This window comes from Cyanistes caeruleus, chromosome 1 (genome assembly GCF_971803275.1).
Source record: "Cyanistes caeruleus chromosome 1, bCyaCae1.hap1.1, whole genome shotgun sequence".
Classification (NCBI taxonomy): domain Eukaryota; kingdom Metazoa; phylum Chordata; class Aves; order Passeriformes; family Paridae; genus Cyanistes; species Cyanistes caeruleus.
In genome coordinates, this window is record NC_141701.1 from 2971550 (window position 1) to 2996792 (window position 25243).

General features: G+C 45.2%; 1 protein-coding gene across 5 annotated transcripts in view; it reads right to left on the reverse strand.

Moving 5' to 3' along the window:
* The window catches only part of ADGRB1 (adhesion G protein-coupled receptor B1), a 200484-nt gene that overhangs the window by 15769 nt on the left and 159472 nt on the right, over nt 1–25243 (reverse strand). For 3 of the 5 annotated variants that reach the window (XM_086876928.1, XM_086876917.1, XM_086876918.1), the window contains 7 exons: nt 23787–23872; nt 18013–18111; nt 8890–9061; nt 7646–7741; nt 4996–5050; nt 715–1391; nt 46–81 (listed from right to left, as the gene is read on the reverse strand). In XM_086876928.1, coding sequence (XP_086733054.1) covers nt 46–81; nt 715–1391; nt 4996–5050; nt 7646–7741; nt 8890–9061; nt 18013–18111; nt 23787–23872 — 1221 coding nt within the window. The remainder of the gene's footprint in view (nt 1–45; nt 82–714; nt 1392–4995; nt 5051–7645; nt 7742–8889; nt 9062–18012; nt 18112–23786; nt 23873–25243) is intronic. The other 2 variants (XM_086876939.1, XM_086876950.1) reach the window with 1 other exon arrangement.

Below are 25243 nucleotides of genomic sequence, written 5' to 3' on the forward strand. Positions count from 1 at the left end.
GCCTCAAAAAATTTGGGACCAACATTCAGAACGGGGTGTACTCACCTCGAAATCTAACTCTGCGTACCGGGATTTCCGCCTCTGGGTATTTGGGAGAGAAAGAAATGGGAAAAGGTTAGTAAATAAAACAAGAAGAGTCTTTCTCCTTTCCCTTTTCCTACACTTTTAATGTTTTTTTTTCTGACTCTTCATGATGGGAAGTGCCAAATATTTAGAGTTATTGAGTCATTTATTCTGGAAGGAATCTTAAAATCTACCAGTTCCAACCTCCTGCCATGGGCATGGACACTTTCCACTATCCCAGGTTGCTCCAAGCCCTATCCAGCCTGGATAATTGGAGTTTTCTCATCTGTATCATGACTGAAACCATCAAAATGGGAAATAGGACAGAGGATAGAAAGGGGAAAAAATAAGGCAGGTCATGTGCCTAGCATTAAAATGAACAATCTTTGACAAATTAACAATTTTTTTTTTTTTTGACTTTGCAGCACCCATAGGGCTAAAAATATTTGATCCAGCAATGGAATGTGCTCTGAAAGTTGTGAAATCACATTCCAAAATATGAGCACAGGCCTCTCAGGGTAATACGGCACTGGCATTGCATCCTGGGCTGCCTTTTCCCTAAAGTTCTTCTTCCCAACCCCCTGGAGTGGCCGGATGGGAGGGCAGAACACCGCCCTGGGCTGAGAACAACACTGCAACTCCCACGCTCACCTCCAAGGAGCTCATGGAGAGGGTGGAGACGGTCTCGCTCTTGGATACCACACCCGAGTTCCCTGAGTCACCCGTGTCGCACAGGCTGTTGGGAATCTGTGACTCGTTGGAGATGTTCTGTGGAGCCAGCTGCTGCTGCTGCTGGATCATGGAGGAACCCTGCACCTCGCTGCACGCCATGGTCACCGGCTCCCGCGGCGGACTCTTGACCACAAAGCCGGGGTCGGTGGCCATGCTGAGGTGGATGAGCCGTGTCTGAGGCATCTGGTCGATGTTGATGCTGTATTTGCTCTCATCTTTGGGTTTGGCCCTCAGGGTGGACGTGTTGGTGGGAAGGATCACGTAGCTGGTGTCCATGGTCTGCTCTTGCGCCCGCGAGAGCTCCGAGTCCAACTTCTTGAAGATGTCCCCGTCGCAGATGTAGATGGATTTCGGTGGCTGGTTCTTGTCCTTCTTCAGGGTGAGGGAGTGGTTGCTGAACTCGTTCAGGTTGATGGCCCCCAGGTAGTGTGGGGAGCCCTGAAGGTGCATCTTGGAGACGTTGGCTGGAAGACTGTTGAAGTTGGATGAGCCTTTCTGGTGGCTGAGCTTCAGTTTCTCTTCGTCGGGCAGAGACGGGCGCTTCAGGGTCCCTGTGATGGTCGAGGTTCTGCACGCGGTGATGTCTTTGTTCAGCACTGGGGAGACAGACAAGCGTCCTCAGCACCTCACCTGGGGTTCTGCTGACACATCCAGACACCTCCCACAGTCACTCCCCACCAGCACCTCTCCCAGAGAGGCACAACTGTGTTTAAAATTATTTGTATTTTCAAAATCCAGGGTACTGAAGGCAAAATTAGAGGTAGGGAGGAAAAAAAAAAACTTTTGTCATTTTGGGACAGCTCTCTGGGATGTGAGTTCTCCAACACAACCATGGCCAAAACTCCCATCTAGGCCAACATATTGATAACAACACATTGAAAACCAAAGAGATTTTTAGATATTTAGTACATCTTGTATATGCATGTATTTATGAAATCTATACAGTATTAGCCTGTGGAGTAGAATTCTTTGAAATAAAAAGTTGCTTTTGTGTAAAAAAATTATTTTGGTTCAGGAAATAGCTGAAATACAACATTATCAATGATTCATGCACCCATAAAATCATCAAATGGCCTGGGCTGGAAGACAACTTAAAAGATCATTGAGTTCCAGCTCCCTTAAAATTTAATTTTTTTGTATTAACTCACTAAAATACTTCAGGTCGCTCTTTTCCCTTAATTTCCAGTGTCAATAAATTGATATTTTGAAACACACTGTATTTTGTTAGGAATTTCAAAATGCTCTCAAAAAAAATCTTACATTCCAGTAACCATGGTAAGGCTTTTGTGAGAGCTCATTATTTAGCAATTTTCAATTTCCCTTCAGGAAAGCAAGTGGTGATGGGAATATTCCTTAAAAACAGAGGAAATCTTTAAACTGAGGAGGAAGTAAACTCGTCATAAAGGACATTTGGACACCAATTCCCACACAACACTGTCCACAAAAAAAAACAAACAACACATTTTCCCCTTTTCCAGGTATTTTCCCCTTTTCCAGACATAACAATCTATTGATCAGTTAATTTCAGGCTGCAACAAAGATCCTGGGAAAATAATGACATCAACCTTGATGTATCCATTGTGTGGGAAATCAGAAAATCGTGGGAATCAGACTGTGGGGCAGGGACAGTGTTGTGGGCTACTTACCCAGGATTTCAGCACAGGAAAAGAGAAAGAAAGGAGGAAATAAAAATAGGTAAATGGATCTTTTTTTAGGACCATGGAGAAGGATTTTTGGGATGAGCTGACATTATTCAGCTGCTCCATGTGGGACAGAGGTGGGATGTGGGCATCCCATGGCTCTGAGGACACACTGATTTTCCTACCAGCTCCGAGTGGGAGTGAGGGAAGATCAAAGCTCACCCCCCCAAGACTACAGATGAGCAGGATGAGCAGGGCACCAAGGAGAATAAAAAGAGCTTGCAAAAAGATTTTAAAGCTAAAAAACTCTGTCAGCCACAATCGTCTTGCCATCGCTGGGATAAATCAGAGCAAGTCAAACCCCTCTGCTGGGAGTCCCAGCAAGGTTTATTGATCCAGGCTCTTCTCCATGCCCACGTCAGCTGCAGAAAATAGGTCTGGAGAGGTTTTCACTTAGCAATCTCCAAGCATGGAGAGGAGTGAGCCTTCAGCACCGAGTCCTGGAGCAAATCCTACCCGGGGATCAATGTTGGGGGGGTTCTGAGTGGTCTCAGCCACATCTCCAGTCCACCACAGGAGGGGAGATGGTGCCTCCAGGAGAAATGATGGCCAGAAACCATTGGACAGGTTCCTGTTTTTTATTATTCAGTAAGCAGAGTGCGTGGGATGATGCACCACTCCAAAAGGTCTCTGAAATGAGGTTTATTATTAACCACTTATCTTGGCACAGCCTAATAGCACTTTGTGAGGGGAGGAGAATCTCCAGGCAAACAAATACAAATTGTAGAGCTGGATGCTGGCAAAGGAGGGGAAGCTTAGGCTGTTGGCAAGCTGCTGATCCAGGGGCTCCCGTCCTGAAATCACGTGAAACAAATCAGCTCTCTCCCTTTTTTCTGGGAAACTCTATTTGGGATTAAGAGGTGGGGTGGCAGATCCAGAAAGGCTCCTCTAGAGGAGGAATCTGAGATCTGCAGTGGTTTACAGCTGACTGTGCCTGGTGAATGTTCCCTGAGCATCCCCTCGACTCAGACATGGCCCCACACACACAATTTTCACACACGATTTTTTGGGACTGAGATATTTGGTGTCAGAAGAGAAGGAGGAAGACAAATGAGGAGAGGCTGACAGCTAGAAATTAGATTAGAGAGTGTGAGACAGAAAAGCAGAAAGAAAAAAAAAATGGACAGACCCTGAAAAGAGATAAATGGACAGAAAGAGACCATGAAATAAGATATCACAGGGGTAAGTGAGATAAATATACTGTGACTGTGATAAGCACAGGGAGAGGGAGTGAGGCAGAGAGAAGGACAGGAAAAGATAAATAAGATATAGATAGATATTAGACAGATAAATGATAGTGACAGTGACAGACAATACACAGAAACACAGTGACAGGGACAAATGTTGACAGATAGAAATACATAAATAACAGGTACAGCAAGACAGACAGCTGAGGACAGAGATAAATAAGTGATTGCGAGACAGAACGAAAGAGATGAATTATAGATAAATACATTAGAAGCAGGTAAATAAATGATAGATGAGATAAAGAAAGAGATAAATGAAAAGGACAGGTAGATGTTTATAGAAAGAGAGAGAGAGGAGGGGAGAATGAAAAAAAAAGCAGGGCAGGGAAAAAACAAGAGAAAGAAGGAAAGAAGACAAGACAAAAGGAAAGGAGGAAGGCAAGAAAGAAAGATGAATAAAAAGACAAAGAAGCTTTGCCATAGTGGTAACTGAACACAGAATGTGCTGTCCTTGGCTTGGGGAGATCCTGGTTTGGGAGATATGAATTATGTAATTTCCAAGCAAGCTGGTATTTCTCTTGCTTGGCAGAAGGGAGAAGTCTGGGAAAATGAAAGCCTCAGTATCTATAAAAGGTAAGAAAAATAACCTCAGCCAAGTCAGGCATGCCAGGATGAGGAGAGGACGAGACCTGCAGAGAGGAGCACAGCCAGGGAGAATCCAGGCAGCACAGACACCCCTGGAATTACTGGGAAAAGGGGCTGTCAACTCATGCACATCCTCTGGATCCAAAGGAGCCTGTGTGATGAACACACAGAAGAAAGGAGCAGGCACAAGAGGAGAGATCCAACCACTTCCAGGTGCATAGAGGAGCCTGGAGCCAGGTGGGGTGGTGGGAAGGCTCTCCAGATTCCAGACTTTTTTACAAAGACACCCTTCATGAGCACAGAGCTGCCTGAGGCTGGCGTTCCCCTTGTTGCTGGAACAAAGAAGGATCGCAGTAGGAAGAGATGGATCCCATCTCTTCTTCCTCAATGCTCTTCTCTGCCACCCTGTTTCGTGGCAAAAAACAACTCCTCAGAGGCAAGGTTTGATCTCAGTTAAAATGCCAAAAGAGCTACGGGAAAATAGGAAAAGCAAAGGGAGAGTTCAGGGTGTTGCTTTCTTTTGGCCAGGGTTGAAAGGAAAGGAAAGGAAAGGCAACCCACGTGAGGACATGCAAGGCACCGAGACACAAACGAAGGAAACAGAAAGGGGGGTGAAAAAAAAAATGGCCTAGTTCAATCCCCAAACCAGGTCACTTGCTGATTCTCACCTGTGATGTGCTCACCTGATCTACAAGCCATGTCCACGTCCTTCTCGAAATCGGTCTGAAAGACAGAGAACACAGAGGATGTGCTCAAAAGTGGGTGGTGAAGGACAGGAAAACTTGGAAAATGCAACATCCCCACTTTAATTAGTGAGGTGGGCACAGCCTTTGCCAGGAGAGAGGTTTTGTTTGGATTTTCAAACATGGAAAACATGCCACGTTTTTATGCCTGTTGGCTTTTGAATTTTATCACTGATAAAGCTGGAAGATTGCTTTTCAACTGGGCTTCACCTGCTCATCCATTCACTTATTCCTGGGCTGCAGATTAAAATATTTTGCTGGAATACATTTATGCACACTCCTAAAAAAACAGGGAACAGGTTCCTGGCCCAAACTGTTTGGGATATAAGTTTAAGTGGATTCCCCACCTTTTATTAAAGAGATTTGGGGACCCTGCTGGGAATGCTCCACCCCCACTGGGCCTTCTTGTGATCTGTCACCAAGTCACATGAAGTGGGAACAAGTCTCTGCTTCTGAAACTCTTAACATATAAAATCAATAGCTCCCACAGGCACAAAGGCTGAATAACTTTTTCAAGTGGTCTGTGCAGCCAAAGGGAACTCCTTTCTTCTCCCAGGAGGAGTTAATCCTTTTTCTGAAGCTTTGAGCAGATAACATTTCAAAGAACTGGATAAACTGAGTCACAGCAGGCCGTGAGCTTTCATGGAGTAATGGGGAAGCTGCACACTGGCAAAAGGTAGAAGAGTTCGCTGATTATTTCTGGTATCGTTTCAGAAAGACATTTAACATAACTGTATTAATGTGATGAAATTAAATCCATTTTAATACTGAGAAGAATGTGGGAAAAATCCCCATCCCCCTGGGATAAACACTTTAATATTAGCAGGTTGAGAGCCAAGTGTTTTTGAACTATCTCAGCCATCCTGATGTTAATTTCCCAGTAAATTCTTTGGGATATCAAACAAATCTGAAAAGAACAGAAGAGAAATACGACTGAACTAACATTCGAATGGGAAAATGGGATGACACACAGAAATATAATCTCATTTTCATGATAGGAGTTCCAGAAAAATGCAGCTGAACACCCTGCACTAGGTTCTGCTGATAAACAAATGAAAGACAGAAATATGAAATATATTTATATTTAATACCAGTCAACAAGATTTTGTGGGGAAAACCTACTCAGCTAAGCTCCCTTTCACTAGCTGGGCAGATTTGGAGATAAATGGAGAATGTAACAGCAAAAATGCTATCCTGCAAAAGCTTTTGATTTCTCTGGTGATTTTACAACAAAATAACATTGCACCCCGCTAAAAATACCAGTGAGGAGTCATCACTCACAGCCAGATTCCGCAGCTTTTTGTGCTGGAATGTGAGGAAAGTGATTGTAAGCTCCCTGCTCCCCCACACACCCATCAGCAGCGCAGGAGGAAATGCAACATTGCTAAAAATCTCGTAGCTGACTCGGAATTTTGCAAGGTGGATGATAATGAATGGAAATGTGGAGTTGTACGGAGAAGCAAATCCCTGAAACTTGTGGCGGCGACGACAGACTGACAAAAACAGGATCCACTTTCTTTCCAGGATGCTGAGAACCTGGAGGGGGTTACATAAATAATTTGAAGGGATGTGATTTACAGGGGGAGAATAAAAAAGCTCTGGGTGTTAACTTATGGAAAAGAGGATTGAGACTGGGTGTGATTACGGTGTCTATTATTGAAGAAGCCAAAGCACCAGGCATGCAATAATCACCCAAATTAGGCAGAGTGAGAACCTCTCTGAAAATGAGAAGACTCTGCATTTACATGAGCAATGAGGCACCTGTTTTTAGCAAACACCACCGAGGTGTGGTGGAATTAAACCTCTGCTGATGTCCTGACTCCAAGATTGTGCTGTTTGAAATGAGGCCTCGTACCCAGGCAGAAATTGCTCAGCACAGGAGTGATGGGAAAAAAAAACATCACTGGGTTGTGCTGTAGTTCTAATTTTAACCAGGAGCTTTTGGAAGTTGCTCAAATCCTCTGATTCTCCTGATATCTTTATCTTAACCTCTGAAACGAAACGTTTCTTGCATCAACTACCTCATAACAGTGGAGCAGATGCAGGGCAAAGCCCCACAGCTTATTCCTTTACTGTTTGCAAAGGACTTAAACAACAGGACCACAATTTGCAGAGCTTAAACTATTTCCAGTGAAGTGAAGTGTGCTTCTGAGAGAAAAAAAAAAGCCCTCTGAGACAGCATTTTTATGATAATAACCCATCAGACTGTGATTAAAACAGTATTAAACTACTACTTCCTAGCTCCAGCTAGGACAAGGCAGCTTGATGGGGATGAAAAGGTCTGGAAGACATGGGAGGTGTATTGTGGTTCTTTATTTTTCTGGGAAAGAAAGAATCTCATCAAGACCTCTGCAAAACCTGGTGTGCGAGTTTGAGAACCTTAAAATTACAACTCAACACCCTGGATTTGTGTGAAAACGTCCATTTTAAGTGCTGTGCTTCTTCAAGTGAAAGTTTAAAGGAATTAAGAACGGTGAATTCAGGATCTGTGATGGACAGAGCCTTCTGTTTGCCAGTTATTAGTTAAAAATTCCCATAAACCCCCTACTAAAGGGGAAGTGGGAGATTTCCCTACCATTAGCTGAGCGTGTCCGTTCTGAAATGACCCCCCTGAGTCTCCATTCCCTTCCTCCTGACGATCCACAACCCGGCACTTCACAGCATCCTGGACCTGCAGGGACAGATCAGCAAAGATCAGAGCCAGACCGACCAAACCACATCAAATCCTGCTGAAATCCAAAATAAAAACAGCTGCTGTTAGATCAAAAGGACACGGGCCCTGCTTTAGCAGCATCCAGGCATTTCTTTCACATGGTTTATGTGTTACATATTTCACACACTGAAGAGTAACTCAGAGGTTTTCCAGAAATCCTGGGTCACTGCCTAGGTCGTTTCTATTTCCTTGATTTATACAGTCAGGAATAAAAATGTCCTTTATTTTGCAGCTTGCAATATGTTTACAATGGATGCTCCCGCATTAATCATTGTATTGGTGTCTACAAAGTCTGATTATGATGCTGTAATATAAATCTGATCCAAACTCACTGAAATAACTGGAAAAAACCAAAAATCCGGGTGACTGCAATGTGAGTTAAATGCAGACTCATATTCATAATGCAATTACTGGAAGGAGTCTCAGCCAAGCCAGTGGTGTAATTCTATTGATTTCATTGGCCATAATTTCATTAATTTTCATAAGAAATTAATCTGTTTTACTTAATTTAAAGGAACTGTAAGAAGATAAAATGAGGATTGAAAAAAAAGTCCCTTCCTGTCTCTGTTATTAATAGTCTCTCCACTCTGTAGGATGAAAAGAATAAAAGAAACATAAAAGATTCGTCCTTTTCTTCTCTGATATGATTCACCATTTTAAATCTCCACAGGGAAGCTGAAGAGAATTTCCTCAATTTCCTTGCCTGATTATTGCTGGCTGCACTTCCTAGCTGGAATATCAAGGTGTTAATGCCAGCACAGATTTCATCCTGCAAATCTCAGTGCATCTCGCCTCTCTTGAAATCACACAAATTACTTCCTTAAGGTGGCATTATTGGAGGTGGGGTTGTGAGCAGTCTGGAAATGGGAATTTTGGTGGTAAACAAGCAAAGCCTGACATGTTATCCCATCTCAGGCTTCCCACCAAACTCTACCCTGATTCACCCTTCCCTCTGATCAAAAATGGTCATTTTTGTGGTCAACATCTCCCCAGTGGAAAAAATGTGTAGGGTTAGAGAAGTTACCAGACTGGCTGGGCAATTTTCCAGGTGATTTTTACGGGAAATAATGTTAATTATATAACAGATAATGACTCCTCCCTCTCACCTCCCGCCTGAGGATGCAGTGGACCATGACGATGACAAATCCCTCCAAGGAGTCGAAGACTGCAAAAAGGATCTGGAAAAGCGCCGAGCGCCGGTCGGTGATGGCCAGGACTGCAGACATCCAGGTGAGAGCCAGCAGGGGCAGGACCACACAGGAGCTCCAGAGGGATGCCCTGTCAAGGGAGAGGGAAAGAGAGCTCAGCTCCACCTCACCCACTCCCAGGTGGGGTTTTAATTCAGCCTCCCCATCCCACTGGGCTGTGGAGGGTTTCTCCAGCCAACATTTCCGTGTGGGAGACCTTTCCTGAGCCCTTGTCCCAGGGAAGCAGGAAAAGGCTTTGCACACTCACGCTACCCAGCCATGGGGACAACTTCCCAACGGTGCAGTCATGCATAAAACTGGAGGTGGGGAGGAAGGATGCGGATCCCTCCCTCCCCCTTCCACGCCCTTCCCACTCTGCCCCTAATCCACCACCATGGCTTTTCCCACGGGAAGGAGACAAAATACAATCACTGCAGGTTGCCAAGGGGGAGGGGAACAGTTGCAGCAGAGACTGGTCTGTCACGATGGCTGTCGGCACTCGGGTCACAGACACTTGGACTTCCACAGCACATGGAAGACACCAACACTGGGACGTGTCACGCTTTCCAGTGACTCAAACGGACAGGCAGAGCTGATGTGCAGACTGAAATATTTGTATTTCTCTTTTAATCTACACATGATGGCCTCCACGACACTGAGAACTAAAACCTGGCCTCATTTCCCTGTGGTCAGAGAATTTTCAGCTTTTTTGTGCGATCTCCCCAAGACGATGCTTTGGGAAAAAAACAGAACAAAGCTTTTTGTTCCTTGTTTGACAATTCTTGTAAGTTTATTCTTGTGTGGACATTAATTTGAGATTCAAGCCACATCTCCATCCACAAGACAGAAAGCCGGACAAAACAGGTTTTCTGTGCTGCTGCCCCAGGAATGAATCTCCACTTTAGCTGGGAATGATGGCCCTGCAAATGGGAAAGCAGCTCTTTTCCCAAGGACTCTTTAGGCATCCATCTATCCAACCAAAAAAAAAGATCCCAAAACGATTTTAACAGCTGGCTAGAGAGATTTTAAGCTGTCACTCATCCCATCTGTTTGGGAAAGTGAGAGAAGAGTTTCTCTGTGGGTTTTTACCTAACAAACCAGAGAAGGCCTCGAATAACAAGTGGAACTACAAGAAAACCTCCAAATACAAACAAATACAGGCAAGACAAGAAATTACAGGACAGATACCATGAAACACGTTTTGCAGTACTTACATTGGACTTGCTCACCATTTCCTGATCTATGACCAAGGGTTTTATGTTTACTTGCTGGTTACCTCACAGACCTCAGGGAGAGTTTTACCTGAACAAAGCTGGAGCTTGGATACAGGTTTGGACATCAAGATAGAACGCCCTGGCTTCATTAAGGGTTTTTCAAGGATTGATACATCAGTTCTGCAATGACCACATACTGAAGTGACAGTTTATTTTTACAGTCAGAATGAGACCCTGTTTGCAAATATTCCTACAGCCTGCCCACACTCGGATCTGTTCCATTGTGGAATTATTAAGGAATTTAATTTACCTAAAGGAGCAGGGAAATGGAATTATTTTTCTTCTTAATTACAACAAGCATTATGAGACGTCTGTGCAAGGTAAAGGCCATGACATAATCTGATACCTTGTAATTTTATCTTGGATGGCAAATGCTATTCTTTAATGCTCAATATGAACTATGATTTTGAAGTATTATTACAAAATACCAAAGAAAACCAGTAGACAGCCCTCAACCTAACAACTCTGAAAGCGAAATTACTTATTCCAATTCTCTGAAATCTGCCTCATTACACTGAAATCTCTCTCTGCTATCATTTGTGGTGGTGCCTTTATAAATCTGGCTAAGCAGCAAGTGCATGAAAGAAAAGGTCTGAGAGGCAGAAAAGCTGAATGGAAAGCTAAGATTTGGTAGATAAGGAACCTCTCTAGATGTGTCTTCCATTCAAGGATCAGCCAAAACAACATGGCTGAGTAGACAAAATAATTACAGCAGCAAGGAGGAACCATAAAATTCAATAAAAGCTTCTGGAAAAAGTCTGCAAGAGACAACTCTGCTTCCTGGAACTATTCGGTCTTCCAAAACACTCTTGGTACACCCATTCTGCGGATGTTACTGCCACCAATGTGCAACAGGAAACCTGGCAATGGACCTGACCCAGGTCTGAACCAAACATCCAAATCTGGGTTGGTTTTCCATTTCTGAAAAGAGCTGCAGACGCATGATGACAGTGATCTGGATCTGGGTGCCAGACTTAGATGTGGATTTGTGGTTTTAAGGGATGCTGCTGAGAAGGTAAATTATATGTAAATTATGTTTCTCTTCAGCAAATGGTCAGATTTGAATCCACTGGCTTCAAACTGGCTTTAAGAATGAATTGTTCGAGTCAATTTGCTCTGCCCTTCCAACCAGATGATAAAAACATCATCTGCCCTTCCAGACCAGCTGATGACCGCATATTCAGCTGGATCAAATCAGGATTTTCTCAAGTTGTGCTGACTTACACCAGCTCAGAGTTCTGCTCTCTTTGTGATTCACCTTCCAGATGCCTTCTCAACAGCACTCATCCCTTAGAAAATTGATGGAAATTCTGCTTGCTACTTAAATGCATCATCGTTATTCTCAGGCAGCAGGTGGCAACAGGTCACAGGAAATGGAACTCACTCTAATTTCACTTGCAGGGCTCTGCTTAGATTTTCGAAATATTAAACTCCAAACTAAAAGTTCCATTAAAGAAATCTGGTAAGGACAGAAATTTCAGGTGAAAACTCACGGAAAGACAAGTGGGTTTTCTGTGAGACTGCCCTTAATTCTACTTGCCGTGAGCTGAATTCATAGCAGGACTCATACTTCTATCACCTTCCCACCTGTCCCTTTCTTCAGGAGGCACAGGGAATCCTTAAAAGATCCCAGAATTACTTATAGGACCTAAGAAATATCATTTTAGGGTGCTTATCACTGGATGTGACATGAAATGATCAATGGTTATAGAACGACACTGTGACCACCTAATGGCTTTTCATGGATTAGCCATGATCAATAAATCCATTATTTTTATTGCTTGGGACAAAGGAATTAGCTAGCAGATCCTCTTATTTATCCCATTTATGACAGCCCTCAGGACAAGTGACAGCAGCATCCCATCTACGGTTGGAAAAAGACCTCCAAGATCGAGTCCAAATCTTTTCCCAGCACTAAACCATGTCCCCAAGTGCCACATTTACACAGCTTTTAAATCCTTCCAGGGATGGGGACTCCACCATTTCCCTGGACAGCCTGTGCCAATGTTTGATCATCCTTTCAGTGAAGAAATTTTCCCCAATATCCAACCTGAATCTCCCCTGGTGCAATCTCAGGCCATTTCCTTTCATTCTGTTGTTTGACAGGAGACCAACCCCAACCTGGCTCAAACCTCCCTTCAGGGAGTGATAAAGTCCTCCCAATCCTCCTTTTCTCCAGGATAAACCATCCCAGCTCCCTCAGCCACTCCTAATGTGCTCTAAAACATGGGATCTACCATGGGAAACAATCAGCCTTATGAAAGCACACACCAGACCCTGTTCTGGCAGCAAGGATTTGGCTAGAATTAAAAAATCTATCTGTGGTTTTGTCCTTTATGTGGTTGGAAGCATGGGGAGTCTTTTTCTTTTGCAAAAGAAGCAGAATAAATGGATTGCACTTAGAGGAAAGCAATGGAAAGAGCAAAAAGAATGGGTTTGGAGATAAAGATCTACATGAAGAAAGATGAAGAGTCCTGCACCCTGAGAAAAGACAAGTGCAGGGGGACACACAGGACATGCCAATAAAGATGTAAAGGGCCATTAGGAAGGGCAAAGTGATCAATTCTTTTCATTACTCAACCCTGGCCGAGCAGCAGCAACTTAAAGATGCATCAGAAGGAAAAAAAATCACTTTATAATTCAAAAACCGCTCCTGGATTGGAGCTCTGGAAAGGGAATTGGTCGCTGGACTCAGCACATAATGGATGGCTCCTTACACACCAGCGCTTCTGCTGCAGGAAAATCACAGCACAGGGATTATTTATTTATTCTCTCGTGCTTCTCTGCTCCTCTGACTTGTATTCACAGAATTACAGAATCATGGAATGATTTGGGCTGGAAGGGACCTTAAAAATAATCAAATTCCACCCCACTGCCATGAGCAGGGACACTTTTTGTTAGACCAGGCTGCTCACAGCTCCATCCAACCTGGCTTCAAACACTTTTTAATCACTTAAAAACTGTTCCTCCCAAAAGCAAGAGTGTTGTCCAAATTTTAAGGGCACTCGCAGAGCAAATCCCCTGTAACTCAATGCCCACATAACCGAGATGGGAAACCTGTAACTAGAAAAGAGGGGAAACTCTGCTTGCTCTTCCCATTCACAGACAAAAGAGAAACACCTGCTGTGATTTCTATTTTCCTCTAAAAGACGATTCTACTCCCAGCAGCTGCAATATAAGTAATAAAATTAAGGGAACAGGAAATCAAATGCCTTGAAATTGCCCTGAGCACCTGGTCTGGTGGAAAGTGTTCGTAGTGGGGGGTCTGGAATGAGACGAACTTAAGGGTCCCTCCCAATCCAAACCAATCTGTGAGGCAGGTGATGAGGCAGCTGTGACCAGACTGCTTCCTTATTCACCTTTAATTAAGTGAAGTGTTCTCTCAGAGTCCAATAAGGACTTGCAGGATCCAGGTATTATCCCCAGGTAAGGATAGGATTTCAAATTCCTTCAAGCATGAGGATAACACCCTCTTGAGGAACAGTCTCCTTCCCAGACCATCCACACATGGAAGCACTGACTCACATTAATCCTGGAATTACAATACAGGCAGAAAATTTGACATCCATGACTCCCTAAAAGGATACTGAGCCAAGAAAAAGGGCAAAACTCTTATATGGGAGATTTGACATGTGAATTCCTAAGGATTTAAGAGGAACGATGATGATAAGGGTCACAAAGAACCCCTGATATTGGGTCTTGGGTGGGATGCCTGGAAAAATACACTATGCCAGGCTTTTAGTCTTGGGCCAATCTCTTCCCCTTGGTCAGAGCCTGAAAATCCAAATTTCCAATGAGCTGCTAGGCAAGAATTAATAAAATCATGGAATCGTTTGGGTTGGAAGGGACCTTAAAGATCATTTAGTTTCAACCCTCTGCCATGGGCAGGGACACCTTCCACTAGACCAGGTTGCTCACAGCGCTGTCCAACCTGGCCTCGGACACTTTCAGGGATGGGGCATCAACTTCCATCCATCCGTCCATCCATCCATCCATCCATCCATCCATCCATCCATCCATCATCCATCCCTCCATCATCCATCCCTCCATCATCCATCCATCCATCCATCCATCCATCCATCCATCCATCATCCATCCATCCATCCATCCATCCATCCATCATCCATCCATCCATCATCCATCCATCATCCATCCATCCATCATCCACTAATCCATCCATCCATCCATCCATCCATCCATCCATCCATCCATCCATCATCCATCCATCCATCATCCATCCATCCATCATCCACTAATCCATCCGTCCATCCATCCATCCATCATCCATCCATCCATCCATCCATCCATCCATCCATCCATCCATCATCCGTCCATCCATCCATCATCCATCCATCCATCCATCCATCATCCATCCATCCATCCATCCATCCATCCTCCATCCATCCATCCATCCATCCATCCATCCATCCATCCATCCTCCATCCATCCCTTAGCACTCCCTGGTATCTGCAGTGGATTCCCTCATTCACAGCAAGTACCAAGAAAAGCCAAGCCCCTGAGACACATTTTGCATCTCAGATAAAATAATTTTCACAGGTAGCAAAGACAAATTAATCAGAAGGCAACATTTTGCAGCCTGAGGGTGCCCTACAGGCAGCAATAAACAGGAGGAAATGTGGGAACAGAGGTCCTCCAATGGCAAAACCTGCCCAGGATCTTCTTCATCAGAGACTAAAGAGAAGGATTCGTTTAACCCACACCTGTCAAGTCCAGCTAACACCTAACAGGTCACAGAAATCCAAATATTTCCATTTATTATTCTCCAGGTCAAGAAATCGCATCATTTCCAACACTTATTTTTCCACTTGTGTCACTTTTCTCTCCCATCAATTCACCCTATTTTCCCTCCTTTACACATCTCCTTCTCTGACCACAAAGATTTCCAAAAGCCAAGAAAAACGGTCTAAAGGATCTTTCTCACTCCATGCTTTCCTAGAAATAAACCTCTGGAACCTACGGGAGGGAAGCTGGGGAGGCGATGAGCAACAAGGCAGGAACACCCTTGATGTGCTCTGCAATAAAAAATTATGGCTCATTCCAGGTCAGGGAGGAGCCAGGAATCCTCATGGCATTTAATCCACATTTCAGGACTCCAAAACTGAACGTCAAAACTGCTGCAAACTCAGGGAGGAGGGAGCCCAGCAGAAGGGTGGAAGTGACATGAAGCATAATCAAAGTTTTGCCTTTTTGGCAACCTCATTTATAAGAAATTTGGAGGAGGAAAACCAGGAATTGTTCAGCTGCAGGACGAAGTGGACCACAAGGGGAAATGAGTGAAGTTATTTGTGTATTCCTCAGTGTTCCCTTAGCAAGGATAAGAGCACGGGACACTTGAGGACAAACAACAAAATTGATACTGGAAACTGTCATCTGAGGTACCCAATCTGCTGAGAAACCAAACACTAAAAAATCCTTCTACAAGAGCCCTCCAATTTCTATCAATCCACTTAAATTACAGAAGCAGGATGAATAGGAGATCTGGCTTTCATATCTTTTTTTTCTCCTGATTTGGAGATGAATCAGAATTTGTGATTTATCGCAAACCAATGTCAGACACTATTGGAGAGGGACGTGAGACTGTTTTAACTTTTAAAATTAATTTACTATGAAAAGAAAGCCTCTCCTATTTAAGAGTTTAATTTATTAATAGTGAATCTTCTGCTGGTTTAACATTGCTCTGCAGTTACAGGAATCCAAGAAGCAGTGAGCTGCTCATTCCAGACGTGTGGTACACACGTCTGGACCGATTCCATCTCACCATCTCAGCTGGGCCCTGCTGCAAAAGGTGAGTGAACGACCTTAGCAATGAAAAATAAATCAAATTTTGTTCAGTTCTTCATTTCACTGAGAAAACCACAGAATCATAAAATGGTTTGGGTTAGAAGGGGCCTTAAAGAACATGTCATTCCAACCCCCTGCCACGAGCAGGGACACCTTCCAGGTGTTCTTGAGCTGATTTTCTTTTATCTTTCTACATTTTGAGATCTGACATTTCGGCTGCCTCTTTTAGTTCATACTAATTAAAGGTAGGAATTTTCAAACTGCAAATGATCTGAGACTGTTTCCCTCACACGTTTTGCATGTACTAATTTAGACATCAAAACCAAAGTGTAGCATCACTTGGATGTGATACAGATAATAAAATTGCCAAAAGGGAAGGAAGAAATACAAATCTTCCCTCATTGCTCTCTCTCTAACCTTAACCTTTGGGAAAAAAAAAAGCCAACCACATAAATAACAACTATTTCTCCAGCAGAACAAAGCTCTTTCCTTATTATTATTATTATTATTTTTTTAAAGCTAACTCCAGCAGCATCTAAGAAGAGATTTAACAACATCTGACTTTTGCAACTCAGAACAATGAAACATTTTAAGATTTTGAGAATTAATTCCAAGTGCTTTCAGGGGTCCGAAAGAGGCAGTCAACACCTATCAAATCAGACCTGCAGACCTACGAGGTATTCAACTCAACTTCAGCATTTCAAAAAAAACCCACTCAGAAGTGATTCATCAACTCACTTAAACCACACTCAGTGCTCTGCAGCCCCTGAGGAAAACACTCAAGCAGGTGCTCAAGTGGCTGACAAAGCTGGGTTTTGGAGTCCCTGTCTAGCACCAGAATTACTGGGAGTCACCGCTTTAAATCCAGAACTCCAAGAACGGGGCATTAAACAAATTAAACAAATTAAACAAATTAAACATGGCTTGCAATGAATGCAGAGTCCCTTTGTCTTCCATGGGCTGCTCACATGCTTAAATCTTAAATCTAGGCATGTCAAAAAGCACTTTTCAGGATCCAGCCCATCAGCTCCAGGGGTGTTGCAGGAGCCCTGCTCTACTCATGGCCCAGAGAATGAGGTTGGGGAGAGCTGGGGGATGTTGGGGAGGTGGGCAGGGAGATGGGGAGAGAAAACAAACACGGGCTGGTGAGTGCAGGGAAATGGAAGAGGGAAATAAAAAAGGAACTGAAAAGCGAAAATCAAAACCAAAACACAAACGAAAAAAAGTGGAAAGAAAGAAAAGAAAGAAAAGAAGGAAAGAGAGAAGGAAAGGATGGAGGGAGGGAGGGAGGGAGGGAGGGAGGGAGGGAGGGAAGGGAGGGAGGGAGGGAAGGGAGGGAAGGGAGGGAGGGAAGGAAGGGAGGGAGGGAAGGGAGGGAGGGAGGGAGGGAGGGAGGGAGGGAGGGAGGGAGGGAGGGAGGGAGGGAGGGAGGGAGGGAGGGAGGGAGGGAGGGAGGAAGGAAGGAAGGAAGGAAGGAAGGAAGGAAGGAAGGAAGGAAGGAAGGAAGGAAGGAAGGAAGGAAGGAAGGAAGGAAGGAAGGAAGGAAGGAAGGAAGGAAGGAAGGAAGGAAGGAAGGAAGGAAGGAAGGAAGGAAGGAAGGAAGGAAGGAAGGAAGGAAGGAAGGAAGGAAGGAAGGAAGGAAGGAAGGAAGGAAGGAAGGAAGGAAGGAAGGAAGGAAGGAAGGAAGGAAGGAAGGAAGGAAGGAAGGAAGGAAGGAAGGAAGGAAGGAAGGAAGGAAGGAAGGAAGGAAGGAAGGAAGGAAGGAAGGAAGGAAGGAAGGAAGGAAGGAAGGAAGGAAGGAAGGAAGGAAGGAAGGAAGGAAGGAAGGAAGGAAGGAAGGAAGGAAGGAAGGAAGGAAGGAAGGAAGGAAGGAAGGAAGGAAGGAAGGAAGGAAGGAAGGAAGGAAGGAAGGAAAAGAAGGAAGGAAAAGAAAGAAAGAAAAGAAGTTGAAATTAGAGGAACTAACATGGCGTTACTGGTGGCTGTGGCCGAAACTTCAGCAGAAGAAACTACTCCACACTTGGAACATTTGAGCGTCATGCCGTAAAGGGGCACTGCCATCTGACTGCAATTAAAACCAAAAGACTGAAACAAAACAAAACACTTCGCTCATGAGCACAAACGTCGAAAGGAAAGGGAAAGAGAAGCCAAAAAGAAAGGAAGGAGAAAAGGGAACCAACCAACCATACCCAGTTTGGGAAGGGAAATGAAAGACAAGCAGGAATTAAAAGTCTCATCTGTACCACTCCAGATGCGGGGAACGGGGGGAAATGGACAACTCAGAGACTTGTTGGTGCTGCTGGAGAGGGTGGAACTGTGTTGGTGAAAGTCTTGCCAGATTTGGGGTGTCCCTCTCTGGCACCCACGGATGAGAGACCAGCACTGCTCTCCCAGTCTCCACCTCCTTCTTTTTGCATGGGTTTTTTGTTTGGTTTGTGTTGTTGGTTTTTTGTTTTTTTGGGTTTTTTTTTGAGAAATTGCTCTTTTCCCTCCTGGCCTTTTTGCTCCAAAACAAAAAAGGTGGCAGGGTTGTGCAGTAGAAGGCAAGAAGTAGGGCTGTGGGGGCTGTGCCTGCTTATCTTCTGTCCTAAAGCAATGCCAGGGATAAGTCACTTGTTTTCTCTGACTGGGAGCTGCTGGTGAGACCAGGACAGAGGCCACTCTTTGGTTGCTTCATCCCTGATGTAGGATGGGACTCTTTTATGTCCCAAAGTTAATCCTGAGCTTGGGTGTTTCCTCAGACCCCCAAACTGCCCTGAAAAGAACCCAACTGGCTGACTGCCTCTGAGATATTCCTTCTCTCAGATCCTGTTCTGGAGCTGAAAACATCTTTGGGATGGATCCTGACAATTATTCCCACCAGCTGATCCAGCTTTTTCTGGATGGGACCAACCACAGAAACAGCCCACTGAGGGCTGCTGGTATGAGGGGATCTGCTAAAGCACATCCTTGGATTTTTAGCAGCTGAAGTGTGGGAACCCCCCCAGTTCAGCTCTTTAGGAGCCCAGAAGCCACATTAGCTTGGCACTGGCCCCGTTTCTTCCCAGAATTTAGTGGTTGTGTGCTCTCCCTGGTCTGCACAAATCCACAGCCACATCAGATCTGGCTTGGAAAACGGGAAGGAGTCTGCAAAACATCCCCCAGACCTCCCTGCTGTGCCTGGCACTAGAGAAGACATGAAACCACTGCCAGAACCAGCAGGAATGTCATCCCTGGGGTGTGGTGGGGACACTGCTGAGGGAGGTTTGCCCCATCCAGGAGGGGTTTTACAGCCCTGCCCTGCCTGGGAGAGAGATCAGGTGACTCCACAGAGCATTTCTTAGCTTTGGTGGCTCTCTGTTCAGTCTCACTGCAGAAAGACATCCTGGTGAGCACCAACACAGCAGCAGCAGTGGGCCCATGGCCCCCTTTCAAGTGGCTATTGATTGGTCTTTTCATTAATTACAGTGACATAAGTCATTGTTCCCGTCCAGAATAATGACTAAGGCATCCCACAGAAGCTTTTAGACACAAAGGAAATCAGCTCCTGTGTCCACAGATAAATATCTTCCAGGAAGGATGGTGTAAATCCTGTGAGGACAATGTCTGAACCAAATATAAAGTGGGTCTGGAGAGGCATTAGGTGCACGACCCTTAAAAAAAAAAAATAAAATTACAGCTTATCCCCAAATCTATAAGCCACAAAGAACAGATAAGCAGAAAGACAGAGAGAGGCAGAGATAGGCAGCAAAAAGAAAAAAAGTAGATTGACTTGAGGAATTTGATGGGAAACTGTACCAGAAAAAACATGAATGACACTGAATCACAGAGAACTGGCCAAAAGACCACTGTAAACACACAACTGTAGCTGCTGTTGGGTGTGTTTATGCAGAAAGTTGCAAGCAGTGGGCACAGATGTAGGTACATTTATCTCCTTGTTCCTTCTGGTTGGGGGCATGAGGTTGTTAATATATTGAATTTCCATAGCAGGTTTAGATTGGTGCCTGTGCATATGAAAGGGCAGCTAATTAAATAATCACAGTGAATAATGCCTTCATTTAATTTAGCTTTTTCTGCTTCTTCCTAAACACCCACAAACAGCTGATGGGCTCATCTGGGGTGTTCACTGGAGCCTGGACTTTGCTGCCTTTTATTGAGCAGCACTTTCTACCATCCACAGCCCAAAGAACAGGAACGCTGCTTCCAACAGGAACCATTCCCAGAGGAAGGGCAATCCCAATCCCTTCCTGTCTTAGTGGAGTTGTTACCTTCCTAATCACTCTCTCCTCCCTGTGCTCTGGCCACCCAGCTCTGTTCCACCCCAGCAGGACACTTGCACAGAGATTATTTCACACAAGGCTTTGGGCCAAACTCTTCTTGGGTGGTTTCTGTGATCAGCAGAGATAAAAGAAGAGGTTCTCTAAGTGGGGACGAAGCTCCTCTCTCTCCCCAGGAGTGGCACAGGAAGCCCAGAGAGATTAAACTCAGACTAAATTATCCCTGGTGAAAATCCCTTATGGTCTCATTCTTCCTCCCTGCCTGTGTGAGCACACAAATGCTGGAATAAACACTGGCTGAATACATTTAAAACTCATTTTAAAGGTTCCTGACATTAAAACATTCATTTTTTTTTGTAGCAATCCCTTCAGGAGAGCTCAAACACTGGTGGTGGAGTTGGCCACCAACAGAGACTGGGATGGTTTTCTCCATTCCCAGACAGGTTTTGGGGCAGCTGTGGCCTTTCTCCAGCTCTCCAGGTATTCACACCCCCTTCTCTACAGCCTGGTTTTGTGATCCACCTATAAAATCACTGCCATTAGAAAGTCTGCATTTTCTGACAGATGTGACAACAATAATCACAGCTATTTCCACTGCTAAGTACAGGGCAGAATTCTTATGTCTCAGGTACTATTTCATGAGAACTGTTGGCACTAGTGAATTTGTGACAACCAATCTGTGGAGTGTGTGCTAGGCTCCTCTTAATAACCAACAGCTCTTTTTTTTTTTTCCCTCAGCTTTTAGGGATATTTTTTCTTTTTCACCCTTTTAAAAAATTGTTTTTGCAACACTGAACCATACTTCTTGCCTCTGCTAAAGGAAACACAACGTTTCTTTAGACCATCTCCTCAGGTCCAAACACCTCCAAGGCCGTTACTCGTTCTGATTTTCTTCAGATCTACCTTCCAACACGGTTCCCAAGCCCAGGCCAGAAGCAGAGAACTAAAGGGAAAGGGGCACCAGGGCTCTCAAAAGTGCTCCCACACTCTCAGCAGGGGCACTTGGGAAGGGAGAACAAAACCATTGAGCACAGAGAAGGCTTAAAAGTGCTGCACACACACACACGGACACAAAAGAAGGGGGGGAAAAAGAGAAAAGAAAGAAAAAAAACAAAGAACATCAGAAAAATGACTTTTTGTTTGTTTGTTTTTTGTTCTGTTGCCTTGCAGGTTTTGTTTTTAAAGCCCAGCTCTGAGTGTGATCAATAACCAGCTGCTGTGTATTAAATAAGGTCACTCCGTGTGCAGTCTGGATTAGGGAGGGAGGGAGTGAGAGGCAGCAACCCTCTGCTTTGCTAATCCAATAAACCATTTATTGCAGCGCTGACTTTCAAGTGCAATTACCCTGCTCCAGACCCTGCCTTGCAGCCTGGGTGTTTTCCTGAGTTCTCTCTTTGTCAAGAAGGCATCAGCCAGAATGAAGCGCTTGCTTGTTAGCAGCTGCTCGAAGGAATGCACCAAGGTCACTTCTTTGCGTATTTTTCAACCCAGCAGCAGCTGTTATCTCTGATCATCCAAATCTCCTCTTGTTTTATGGCCATGGCACTGCCCAGGTACCAAAATTCCCCTCTGCTGCACTCAGGGACCCCAAGGCTTGGCCATGTCAACACTGCTGATAAACCATGAGTTTAAACAGGTCCCTGGCATTTCTTCCAAAATCGTTAAAGTTGGTAAAGAACTCCAAGATCGAGTCCAACCTTCGACCAAACCCCTCCATGGCCACTAAACTCCATCACAAAGTGCCAGGTCTGCTTGTTTTCAGAGCATTTCCAGGGATGGTGACTGCACCACGTCCCCAGGCAGCCTGTTCCAAAGCCTGGTCATCCTTTCAGGGATGAAATTCTTCCATTTATCCAACCTGGACCTCCCCTGGTGCAGCTTGAGGCCATTTCCCTTTGTCCCGGGAGCAGATTCCAGCCCTCACCACACCACACCACTCCCTATTTCAGGGAGCTGCAGAGAGTGATGAGGTCTCACCTGAGCCTCCTTTTCTCCAGACTGAGCCTCCCCCAATGCCTCAGCTGCTCCTGGTGTTCCAGACCCTTCCCCAGCTCTGTTCTCTTCTCTGGACACCCTCCAGCCCCTCAAGGTCTTTCCTGGAGTGAGCGGCCCAAAACTGAACACGGGATTTGAGGTGCTGGATAAGAATTTGCCTCTACCCTGGGTTTTGCCTCCACCACTCCATTAAAAACCACTTTCATCCCAGCTGGTCCATAGTGCAGTGTCATTAATACTGAACCTCATCCACAATATCCACCCCTGCCCTCTGAGACTCAGTGGAGACCCTTTCTTCCTCCACTTTTACAGGCAGGATATATCCATGTATCCTGTGCTTTCTCCACCTGACTCCAAAGGTTTCAAACTCTGCCTCCATGCAGAGGTACCAGAACGAGCTCTTGCTCTCCTCATCTCTTTGTAAACAACTTCCTCCTTCCAGAACACAGCTGTTACCCACAGTGATAAATCAAATTCCTGCAGTGAACAACTGGGAGCAGAGATCCCTGCCTTTCCCAGCAGCAGGTAAAGGACAGAGCTCCTCTGTCTGCAACAACAAGCCAAGGAAGGCAGAGGAAAAAAACATCAGCCAGGCTGATCTGGGCATCTGATGAGAGCCAGAGTATCAGCCTGCCATTTCTGTCCCTTGCTCAGAGCACAGCAAGGCTCAAGGATAAAATCAGAGCAGGCTGCAGGCTCGTTCCTAGAAATGGAGAGGAGAGGGGCTCTCATCCTGCTGGGGGTGTTGGCAATGGAAAAACAGACACTGACAAAATTTTGGGAGTAACCCAAGAGAGAGCCCTGCCTGGGAGCTGCTGCCCCAGCCAAACCTCTGGGAGACACCAGGGTAGGGAGAAACGTGGAGTCAGCTCTTGAATTTATACTCCAGAGGAAACCAGGTAATACAAATCCTCTGGACTGAGGGATAGAGGCTGTGGAGAAGATAAAGAACCTCAGGGGGCAGCAGAATTTTCTCCTGCAGCAGAGGTTCTGCACTCACCTGTCCTACTGCATCCATCTGCTGCTCTGCTCTCTGCCAGACCTCCAGGACCCATTCCCTTCCATCACACACCTCTGCTGTCCCTGAGACACCTCTGAGACACCTGCCAGCCTTCAGACATGACCCCCCTGTCACCCAGCCCGTGCCACACTCAGCAGTTCTGAGTCTCTCTGCTGTCTCTAGGAGTTAGTGACCACTTTGCTCTCCGTCATTTCTGGGAGGATGCATCAGCCTGGCCTGAAGCCATTTTAACAAAGAGATGAACTTTTATCCTTCCTCCACAGCAACAGGGCTGCTTCATGGATTTTTGTGTCCTGCTGCACTGAATGACAGGGAAAAAAACATTAAATCAAGTGGGTTTTTTCTATTCATTTTGTTTAAATCTGTTCCTGCTTTTTGTCTGCATCCGCTGCCTGGTTATTGATCACAACCTTGGGTATTTTTGGTTTTTATTTTCACTCTTTACTTAGATGTATTGATAAGGCATACCCTGCCCGTTCCTTCAGTTTCTTATCTGTTATTCCATCTTTGGATACAAGTTTGTTAAAAACCAGAATGCCAATAACCATGTTCACCTGTCAAAAGAGAAACAACACACAAGTTTTGTTCTCAAGCTGGTCAGGTCAAACTCGGTAACACAGAAGGGTTTCCTCCCAAATCCAGGTCCCACTTCTGCAGGCCACCACCCTTCCTGTCCCCTGTCCCCACCTGTCCCACCTCCCCTGGCCGTGCATCAGCGAGTCCAGGACAGCAGAATGCAGCTGGCAGCAGATCAAAGAGGTTGGAGAATCAAAAAGATTGGAAAAGACCCCCAAGACCATCAAGTCCTCAATCAGGTCTCCATGAAGCAGGAGAGACTGGGAATTTCTCAGATTGTTGCAGGGCTGTTTGAACCCCAGCACTGCTTGAGGTCCAGCAAGGAAAACTCCAGTCATGGCAACAATTTTTTGGGCTAATCCAAATGATTGTGGGCAGTACAGAGAAGAGCAGTGGGTTGACATTGGCTGCTTCCCAAAGAACCTTCTGGAGTCAGCGCTTCCCCAGCAGCAGCATTAAGAGAACGCAGACAACGTATCACAGTTCCTTCCTGGTGAATCAGCACTGCTGCTCTCAAAATAAGAGGTGGAAGGGCACTGGAGCAAGTAGAAACATCATCTGCTCTGGTGGGATGTCTTGGGGGATACTGCAGATGGCACAGCAGAGAGAATTCCCCCCAAAAATCAGTGTGCAATACAATTCCATGCAGTCTGTTTTCCTCAGGGCGAGAGCAGGGATGTCTGTGTCCATCAGATACAAAAATCTACAGTGAAATAAGGCCTGGGAAGAGCTGAGATCCTGCAGAGTGACCCCAAACTCCTTCCTGTGCCTTCCCAACTGCATCCACTGCTGCCAGCTGCATCTGCTTTATAAACCCCATCTGCACCTCCTCAACATGTTAGCGACACACCAGCCCCAGCCCTGGTGTGGAGGCACTGATGGTGGAAAAAGGTGACATTCTCCTGGTTTTGCTGTCAGTGGAACAGCTGCTGGTGGTAGAAACTTGTGGTCGATGCTGTTTTGCATGTGGGGCTTGCAGAGAAACGTTTCAAGGCCAAATTCAGAGATAATTTCATGTGACTTTATGTGTTGGTGAGTTTAAGAGATCCTAGGAGGAGCCTGACCCAAAGGAAAGGACCAAACCTCTGCCTGATTCATCCTCAAAACAACCATCAGTCTTTCTGCTGGCTCCACCAGATCACTGTGTGGAGCCCACAGCTGGGGATCCATGGAAAATCTCGTAAATTGTGATTATTTTTGTTTGCATCAGCTGCTGGGTCAGTGGGCAGCTGAGACCATTTCTAGAGTTCACCATGGTGCTGATTTAGAGAAACAACGCTGGCAAGGCAGGCACAGTGACACTGCCAAGGATCAGCAGGAAATCAAAGCCTGGTTATGAGCCTGGAAAG